The 10,615-nt window shown below is 32.2% G+C and overlaps 1 protein-coding gene across 1 annotated transcript; it reads left to right on the forward strand.

The window, feature by feature from the left end:
* Positions 1–5,792: 5,792 nt before the first annotated feature.
* On the forward strand, positions 5,793–10,195 carry LOC146887194 (receptor-like protein EIX1). Its single transcript, XM_085672269.1, has one exon. The coding sequence runs from the start codon at positions 5,812–5,814 to the stop codon at positions 9,106–9,108; it is 3,297 nt and encodes a 1,098-aa protein (XP_085528395.1). The 5' UTR covers positions 5,793–5,811; the 3' UTR covers positions 9,109–10,195.
* Positions 10,196–10,615: the final 420 nt, after the last annotated feature.

The raw sequence follows: 10,615 nt of genomic DNA on the forward strand, positions 1-10,615 counted from the left end.
GGGGGATTTTGTTAGGTAAACTTAAATGTGGATAGTTGGAAGTTGTTATATTAATTGTCTAGGAGATTGCAAAAGGTTGAGAGTGAGTCTAGCTATGATTAAGCATGTAATAGAGTTCATTAATTGTGAGTTAGGTAATGGTTATATTTAATGAATGTAGTTGAAGGGTCATGTCCAAAGGCCTATAAAAGGACCATGTAGTGCTTCATTTCAAAACACAACAAATCTGAATACAAAGAGTGTTTATCCAGAAAGACTTGTTTGTCAACAAAGTGAATTCAATATTTCACATAATGGGCTTAATTACGTACCAGAATGCTTTTGGAACAAATTGGAAAATATGGTATTATCGAATATTTCTCACAACAATCTAACTGGTGCAATTCCTAATATACCATTGAAGCTTCTCAATAGGCCGTCCATAATTCTGAATTCAAATCAATTTGAAGGAAAAATTTCGTTATTTCTCCTTCAAGCTGCGGAGCTGAGGCTTTCTAACAATAAAGTTTCAGATTTGTTTTCATTCATATGTGATCAAAACACCTCTGCAACGAAAATTTTGGATTTATCAAATAACCAATTGAAGGGACAACTCCCACACTGTTGGAAAACTGTAGATGGATTATTGCATCTTGATTTAAGCAAAAATAAATTGTCAGGGAAGATTCTTGTGTCCATGGGTAGCTTTGTTAATTTGGAAGTCTTGGTTTTACGAAACAATAAGTTAATGGGTGAATTAGTTTCCACTTTGAAGAATTGCAGCAATTTAATGATGTTGGATGTGGGTGAAACTATGTTGTCTGATCCCATACCATCATGGATAGGAGAAAGTATGCAGTAGTTGGTAATCTTGAACATGCGAGGAATCATTTTTCTGGAAATTTTCCTGTTCAGTTTTGTTATTTAAAGTATATTCAAGGGTTGGATCTTTCAAGGAATATGTTATCACAAGGAATTCCATCATGCTTAAACAATTTGGCTGCAATGTCTAAAAAGAGCATCAACACAACATATTTGATCTGTATCCCTTATATAGGTTATTGTGGCAGTTTTGGTTCTGGAGATTATTCCCTTGAGATAAGCTTAATGTGGAAAGGTGTGGAAAGGGTTTCAACCATCTAGATTTAAAGCTTAAAAGCATTTATCTTTCAAGTAATAAGTTAACGGGTGATGTACCAAAAGAGATTGGATATTTACTTCAGAAATAATTTGTGTGGAGAAATTCCTTCAGAGATCAGAAATTTAAGTTTACTAGAGTCCTTTGACTTATCAAGAAATCATATCATTACTGGAATTCCTTTCTCACTTTCTCAAATTGATTTTCTTGGCAAGTTAGATTTGTCACTGTTAACTCTCAATCTCGTCCGGATGAATAAATTTATTTTCAAAAATAAAAAAAAAAGTTTTTAGTTAATGGAAAATAAAAGAAAATGTGAAACAAAATTTTCTTCAAAGATTTTCAAACTTTAATTTTAGAAAAAAAGAAGAAACAAAAAGAGATGAAAAAAAAAAGGAAAAAAGAAGGAAAAACCTATTTTGTTATCACACTCCTTTTCACAAGCCCAACAATTCATCTTCTACCTTTGTTCTAATAGAGAAATTAGTGATATGATTCTAATAATTAAAAACAATATTTTTTCATATAACTAGAATCAATATTACTAATTGGGATTGATTTTTGTGTTCTAATTTGTTAACAGTTAGAATCAATATTACTGGTCTTGGTTGATTTTGTGCTCTGATTTGCTACGATGTGATCCCATAATGTGCTGCTATCATGACCAATTCCCCAATTCCTTCCTTATATTGTTCATTACAATTAAGGCTGAGATTGTATTGATATTGCAAGGTGTGAGTATAAATACGCACTCTGTCATGACTGAAAAAAAGAAGAAAATATTCTCTACACTTCCTCCTTTTTTCTCAATACCACTTACACAGTCACACCTCCTTTCTATCTCTATCTCTTTTGGGGGAGAAGAGCAAAATTCATATTGGAGGAAGTAGTAAAAATAAGGAGAAGAGAGAAGATAGTTATAATGTAGGGACTAAAAGAGATTGATAAAGAAGAGGAGGAACTAGAAAGTTTAAAAGATATATCAGTGTCAAATTTTTTCATTTATTTATTCCCAAATTTTCACCATATTTTGTTTTAATATTATACATTTTTTTCACCTACTTTTGGACTGCTTTTTTTTTATCTTATTCTAAAAATCATAACAAAAAATAGTTTTCCTCATTTCTTTAGTGTTTGTCTAACACCAATTTTCAAAATTCTCTTTTTTTCTTTATAAAATGTAAATATATATATATATAAAAACTAAAATAAAAAAATGTTTTCTTTGTTTAATTTTTCGTGTTTGTCCGATCCCTCGCGTTGCATGGGACTTATTTTCAAATCATTCAAATTTTTAAAAACAAACATAAAAAAAAGATTTCAAAATTATAAAAAAATCAAATCAAAAAGTTTCTAAAATAGTTTTTCATAAAGAATTATGTAACAATCTTGATTCTCCATTCACATGAAGATACGTAAGAGCGAGGATTAATCCTCGTCGGGCCAAAAAAACCAAAAAAATGTTTTTGTTTCTTTTGTAAATTCATTTATTATTATTTTTGGGGAAAATAAATATTTTGAAAAACCACATAACTTTTGCATATTTAATGAAAGGTATCGTCTTAAGACGGTCGTTCTGGGATGCTAATACCTTCCCCACGCGTAACTGACTCCTAGACCCAAAATCTGGTTTTTTGCAGACCCTGTTTTATTCTTTTTGGTTTTTTCATAGTTTTCCAGAATAAACTATGGTGGCGACTCCAGTATATCTTTTTCTTCTAAATTTAAGTTTTGGTTCGTCGTCCCATCGCGATTTCGGTTGCTAGAGTCATACATCGCTCTTTCTGGAAGAATCCCATCAGGACGACATTTTGAAACATTTGATGTATCTAGTTTTGAAGGGAATGTTGGTCTTTGTGGTGAACAACTTAACAAAACATGTCTTGGAGATGGAAACCAAACAACTATAAAGCCTGCAGAACATGGAACAGTGAACACCGATGAAGATTATGTTTTTTATGGGACATTGCACATATATGATCATGGGCATAGGATACTTCATTCATTGGATTTTAGGGCTTATTAGGGTCAATTCTACTTTGGCATCCATGGAGAAATTCTTACGTGAGGTTCCTCAACAGATTGACAGACTAGATAATCCAACGATTTTAGTGAATGGGGCAAAGGTATATTCATATGTTTTACCTTCAACCTGATTTATAGACAACCATAATTATCTTTTTATCTTGTAATCTACCTCATTAACTTTTCGAAAAAAAAAAAAACATATTATAGATTGTTGCCAAAGTGCTACACCTTTCTGGTCGGAGATGAAAGAAATGTTGATGGCTACTAGTGCAAGATATTTATTCAGTTTTGGAGTTTATAATGTTATATATTTAAGTAATGAATTGCAATTTCTTGTTTAGAGAGGGACTTACTAAGATTTGGTTGTTTTTTCTTTCTGTAATATATTTGTAACTTATGTTGTTCTTTAAGGCAATGATAATATAAAACTGCCCTGTTTTTCTCTCTCCGATTGTTTAGTGTATCTTTCTTCTCTGAGTTGATCTAACTAACCTAGTATAAGATAGTATACATAGGATTCTGAATCGTTTTTTGTTCATAGAAGTCACATTTTTTAATAACATCAACGACCTCACGAGTCTGTATTACCTTCTTAAATTCAAGGGTTAAATATTAATTCGTAAATTTTTATGTGAAATTAGAATTTATTTTTGTTTGTAATTTTAATTCTCAAACGTTAAAAATAATTGGATATAGTCTTTTTATTTTAATTATATTAAATATTCTTAACATATCATACTCGTATCAAACTCGTTTTATGTTAATATTTGATTTGTTTATACTATTTGACACATGCTTGTTTGAATATATATCGAAAAATATATTTTACACGTTAAAAAATTTAACATATATTTATTTATTAAGTTTAGGAAAAATTTATCAAAATTTGTAACATGAATGATTTTTTTTTTTCAAAATTTGAGCACTATAAAAACAGGCTTAAGTCTAAATTGAATTATAACATTATGGAGTGTCCAGTACATTCGTCCCATCTCATTTACGTGACCACATGGATGAATGGATGATGTTGAACAACATTATTCCTTTCCAAGATAAGACACTATCCTCACTATCCTCACCTACTCTAATGGAGGCGTTTCCACCTTATGCAGGAGCAGTCAAATATGCTTAGTATCCTAATTAACTTCTTAATTTATAAAGTGAAGCAACTTTAAATAATTTAGATTCTAATTTAATCTCAAATTATTTTATTAATTAGTTTTTTAAACTTAGAGACCACAAGTTCAGTGTCTAGAGGTTACTTGTCTTGTTGTGATAAATATTGGCGAGAAATTGAATTTAGTTGGCCTTAATAATATTGTGTGATCTAAAAATTTCACCTAATACAAAAAAAATATTATTAATGTTAATGTTCTATTAATTATGTTCATAATTATAAGATAAATAATAGTTATATTGTAAAATGAGATATTGATAGAGTTATCTAATTTGAATTTAATATATTACAAAAGCCATTTGATGTTAAATTATATATTTTACTTTGTATTATAATTTACCAAGAATATCAGCACTTTTAATAATAACAAAATATATTTTGATTTAGTATAAACAAGATTGTTTTCTTATACATTTTCTAACTTTTCTTGTGGGTTAGAAAGTCAAGATAAATCACATCAAATTTAAAAAATAAAACATGGGACCAGACTTTGATGTTTGCAGTCTCTGTATAATTTTTCTTAAAGATTTTTTTTTTAAAATATGACTTTTACATATAGAAATGACGAATTCTATAAGAAATTTCTGTGAATAAGTTGTTATAGTTAATATATTTTTATAATAGCCTAATATATAATTCATATATATATATATATATATATATATATATATATATAAAAGAATTAACATTTTTTAGTTATTGAAGAAATGTAGTTCTGTTTATTTCCCTTAAAATATGTTTCTAACCCTTTTAATGGGTTAGAAAATTAGAAGTGTCATCACATCAAATTTGGTCATTTGGTCAGTGAAACAATTCACAGACTTTGAAATTTTAAGTCTTCGCAGAAATTTTAATGTGAAGACAAATTAAACTTTGATATTCGAAGCTTTAGTGAAATATCAGTATAGTTGAAAAAACCTTTATTTTAAAGAGGTACAAAAATGGAGGTAGTAAACAACATTAAAAAAAGTACAAAATGGTCCATCGACATATCTTATCACTTTCCTCTACATTTATAATTTTAATAAAAACTAATTCTTTTATAAATATTCAATATCTGTTACTGTTTGTGTAGTTTTTTGTTATTTTACAGTAAGTATCACTTCAAATAGATTAAGCATACCACTGTCCTTTCTCTCACACCATATTCTCTTAATTCAGATGTTGGAGGTGCCAAAATTCATAACTTTTTGTAATCAAACATTTCTTAGAAAGTGACGTTTTCAAAACGTACTCTAAGGTGAACCACACATGTCAACTAGTGACCTTTTTTTATAATGTAATTAAAAAGACTAGAAAGACTAGGTTTGCTATTTTTTTATATTTCAAAAATGCTCTTGATAATATAAAAAAGAAAGCAGCTGATTGGTTGTATACTTTATAAGAATGTTAGAAATGATCCACACTGTAAATCCTATTGCTTAGTTTTGCTATGAATAGTTCAACACCTGTGTTTCAGTCTTAGTTATTTCATATCAGCCGGTGCATAATGCTTAGTTATTATCTGAAACTGATTTATGCACTTCTGCTATTGCTGCATGATGCAGGACCCATTCTCGGGTTCAACAATAACACAAAAATAAAGTGCATTAAGAGGGAGAGACAGGCACTCCTCAACTTCAAACATGGCCTCATAGATGACTACGGCGTGCTGTCCACATGGAGCGATGAAGACAACAGTCGAGATTGTTGCAAATGGAGAGGCATTCAATGCGATCATCAAACAGGTCATGTAACCATCCTTCGTCTCCCTGCTTCTGATACACAATATTTGAGAGGTACAGCGAATATCACTTCATTGTTTCCCTTGCAAAATATTCAACATTTGGATCTCAGCAACAATGGTTTCGTAGGGAGTCACATCCCACAACTCATTGGCGCACTTACAAACTTAAGATATCTCTGTCTCTTCCACTGTGCTTTTAGTGGCAGCATTCCTATCCAAATTGGAAGCCTTACACATTTACGGACTCTGGATCTTGGTAATAACGCTTTTCTATGTGGGAAAATCCCTTATCAACTTGGAAACCTTACACGCTTAAGGTATCTCGATCTCAGTCACAATTTTCTCCACGGGGAACTCCCTTATCAACTTGCGAATCTGTCACAGTTGAGGCATCTTGATCTTAGTCATAATTCATTATCTGGAGCACTCCCTTTCCAGGTTGGGAATCTTCCTTTCTTGCACACTCTTAGACTTCCTGGCAATTTTGATGTCAAACCTAAGGATGCACAATGGTTCTCTAATCTCCATTCCTTAACAAATCTTGCCTTGTATTCTTTACATAATCTTGACTGGTTGCAAACCATTATTTTTCCAAATTTAAGAGAGTTGGGGCTAGTTGATTGTTCTCTTTCAGATGCCCAAATTCAATATCTGTTTCATTCACGCCCCAACTTCTCCACTTCTCTTACCATCCTTGATCTTTCTTATAATATGTTGACATCCTCAACATTTCAATTATTGTCAAACTTTAGTCTTAATATTCAAGAGCTTTATCTTTCTCATAATAGCATTGTTTTGTCATCTCCTTTCTACTCAAGTTTTCCTTCTCTTGTGATTCTTGACCTCTCTGATAATAATATGACATCATTGGTCTTTCAAGGTAATTTCAACTTCACCTCAAAACTCCAAAATCTTTATCTGTCAAATTGTAGTCTTAGGGACGATAGTTTTCTCCTGTCAACTATGTCAATTACGAATTCTTCATCTTCTCTCGTCTCCCTTGATCTTTCCCACAATATGTTGAAATCATCAACCATATTTTACTGGCTCTTCAACTCCACTACCAATCTTCGTACGCTTGAAATTTATCATAACATGTTGGAAGGTCCCATTCCAGATGGATTTGGGAAAGTAATGAACTCTCTTGAAGTTCTTGGCCTCTCTGGTAACAAACTGCAAGGCGAGATTCCATCTTTCTTTGGGAACATGTGCAAATTGCAGAGTTTGGACCTCTTAAATAACAAGTTGAGTGGAAACATTTCACGCTTCTTTCAAAACTCTTCATGGTGCAACAAACAAGTGTTTCGGAGTTTGTCGTTATCTGATAACCAGATTACCGGCATTCTACCTATAAGCTTTGAATTGTTATCTGAATTGATTGAACTTAATTTGGCTGCAAATGATTTAGAGGGTGATGTTACTGAATCGCATCTTTCTAATTTTTCCAAATTAATATTCTTGGAGTTACAAAATAACTCATTGTCACTAAAAATTGGTCCTACTTGGGTTCCTCCTTTCCAATTAATATCGTTGGCATTAGGCTCTTGTAATTTGGGCCCGACATTTCCAAGTTGGCTTCAGACTCAAAGTTCCTTAAGGCTGCTTGATATTTCTAATAACAAGCTTAATGATTCCGTACCAGACTGGTTTTGGAACAACTTGCAAAATATGGGAAGGTTAGATATGTCTAACAATAATCTCAGTGGTGCAATTACCAGTATATCGTTGAAGTTTCTTCACAAACCGTTGATATTTCTGCACTCAAACCAATTTGAAGGCAAAATTCCACCCTTTTTAGTGCAAGCTTCAAAGCTCAAGCTTTCCAAAAATAAATTTTCAAATTTGTTTTCATTCTTATGTGATCAAATCCCATATGCAAATTTGGCCTCTTTAGATTTATCAAACAATCAGATGAAGGGAAAGCTGCCAAACTGTTCGAAATATGTTGATCGGTTATTGTTTCTTGATTTAAGCAACAATAAATTGTCAGGAAACATTCCTGTGTCCATGGGCAGCCTTGTGAAATTGGAAGTTTTGGTTTTACGAAACAATAACTTAATGGGTGAATTACCTTCCTCTTTGAAGAACTGCGGCAATTTAATTATGGTGGATGTGAGTGAAAATATGCTGTCTGGTCCGATACCACCATGGATTGGAGAAAGTATGCAGCAATTGATAATCTTGAACATGCGAGGGAATCACTTCAGTGGACACCTTCCAGTTAATCTCTGTTATTTGAAGCATATTCATTCGTTGGATCTTTCAAGGAATTACTTATCGAGAGGTATTCCAACATGCTTAAAGAATTTGACAGCAATGTCTGAAAAGATCATCAACAGAGGTGCAATTCTAAATCAGATATATTGGTCTATCAATCTTACTTACCATGAACCTTATCATTCTTTTGCATCCAATTATGATAATTATATACTTAAAATAACATGTATGTGGAAAGGTGTGGAACTGTGGTTTTTGGATCCAGAGTTACAACTTAAGAGCATTGACCTTTCAAGTAATAATTTAACAGGTGAAATACCAAAAGAGATTGGATATTTGGCTGGGCTAGTTTCTCTAAATTTATCTCGAAATTATCTAAGCGGAGAAATTCCTTCAGAGATGGGAAATTTAAGTTCACTGGAGTCCCATGACTTATCAAGAAATCATATCAGTGGAGGAATTCCTTTTTCTCTTTCTAAAATTGATGATCTAGGTAAGTTAGATTTATCACACAACTCTCTTTCAGGAAGAATCCCACGAGGAAGACATTTTGAAACCTTTGAAGGCTATAGTTTTGAAGGAAACGGAGATCTTTGTGGTTTTCAACTGAACAAAAGTTGTCCTGGAGATGGAGATCAAAGGACAGTAAAGTTCCCAGAAGTTGAAGCAATCAATGGTGATGAAGACAGTGTCTTTTACGAGGCATTATACATGAGCATGGGAATAGGATTCTTTACTGGATTTTGGGGCTTATTAGGGCCAATACTATTTTGGCATCCTTGGAGAAAGGATTACATGAGATTTGTGAACAGACTCATAAATTATATATTTGAATGGTTATAGGGAATGCAACAAAGTAGAAGGTATGTTGCAGCTTCCATTATATTCCTTATTTTTATTATTAATGACTGAATTAAATTCTTGAAAAAAAAAAATCTCTTAGAATTGGTAAAGCGAGATATAATTCTCAAATCACTACTTCTTTTGCTTACACTTGTTTTTTATGCACCAATATGTACTTTATGAGCGATCTTTTTTAGTTCATATATTCGTTTCAGGATCTTTGAGAACCTTTTTCTATGGTCCACACTTCTCTTATACCATAGTTACTAAATTCTACTCAAATGCAATGATTACTATAATTTTTCTAAACAGTTTTCGGTTCTCTCTCAAATTCACAAAAAATTGAGAAACTTGATTAGTACCATTGGAAAACATGTTAACAGAAAACCTTAGTCTTTAAGCATATAATCAGATAACGAAATTAACCCTAAAGTATGAAAGAGTTAGATACTAAATACGTAGAAGAATTTGTCGTTAAAGGATTTCTGAGTAACAAAAACGAAAGAGTTCATGTTATTAGCTGAGATGGTGATTCCAAAATCCTGCAACTTCAAAACTCCTACATATATATTTAAATATATTATGTCTTTTTCTTGTAATGCACCGAATTAATTTTTGTTTAAAAAAAGAATGCAGGTGTTGCAGATGCTCTACACGCTTCGGATTAGGGAGGAAATCAATGTTGGGTTGCACAAAGGCAAAATATTTATTTAGTTTTGTCGTTTACAATATTTTGTATGAAAGAAATGTTATTGTAATTTGAAATAAAGAATTATCTAGAAGTCTCTTAGTTTTCCTAAGTAAGGTCTAGAAATTCTAGAATGTCCTAATTAATGAAGGATGTAGAAAATTCCATAGTGGAGCATTAATTAGAGAAGCTCCTAGAAATGAGTCTAGATCTCTCCATTAGCTCCTATAAATACCTCGTTGTACTTGGCATTTTCAATCAAGGAAATTTGAGTTCTCTCTTCTAAATATCACCTCTTCCTCTAACAAAGTGGTATCAAGAGCTAGGTTTGATCTAGAGAGTTGAGAGAGAGAAAAAAGGAGTGTTGAGAGAAAAGAAAAAGAGAGAGAGAGAGTTGAGAGATGGCAAGCAATGGGTATACTACCTTCCAATTTCCTCGTCTTACAAATGAGAATTATGAAAAATGGTGTCTTCGCATGAAAGCGTTATTAGGCTTTCAAGGTGCGTGGGATATTGTACAAAGAGGCTATGAAGAGCCTCAAGATGAAGAAAGCTTATCTCAAGAAGAGATGGAGAATTTGTTGAAGACAAGGAAGAAGGATCAACAAGCCCTTACTCTCATCCATCAATGTTTGGATGACCATATGTTCGAGAAAGTTGCCTATGCTACTACGTCGAAGGAAGCTTGGGAGATCTTGGAAAAATCCCTCCAAGGCGTCGATAAAGTGAAGAAGATAAGGCTTCAATCACTAAGGAGTGATTTTGAAGCTTTGAAGATGAAAGAATCCGAATCAATATCGGATTATTGCTCAAGAGTAA

The sequence above is a fragment of the Vigna unguiculata genome, chromosome 4, assembly GCF_037176805.1.
Source record: "Vigna unguiculata cultivar grain cowpea cultivar isolate G323 ecotype 2 chromosome 4, ASM3717680v1, whole genome shotgun sequence".
Lineage (NCBI taxonomy): Eukaryota > Viridiplantae > Streptophyta > Magnoliopsida > Fabales > Fabaceae > Vigna > Vigna unguiculata.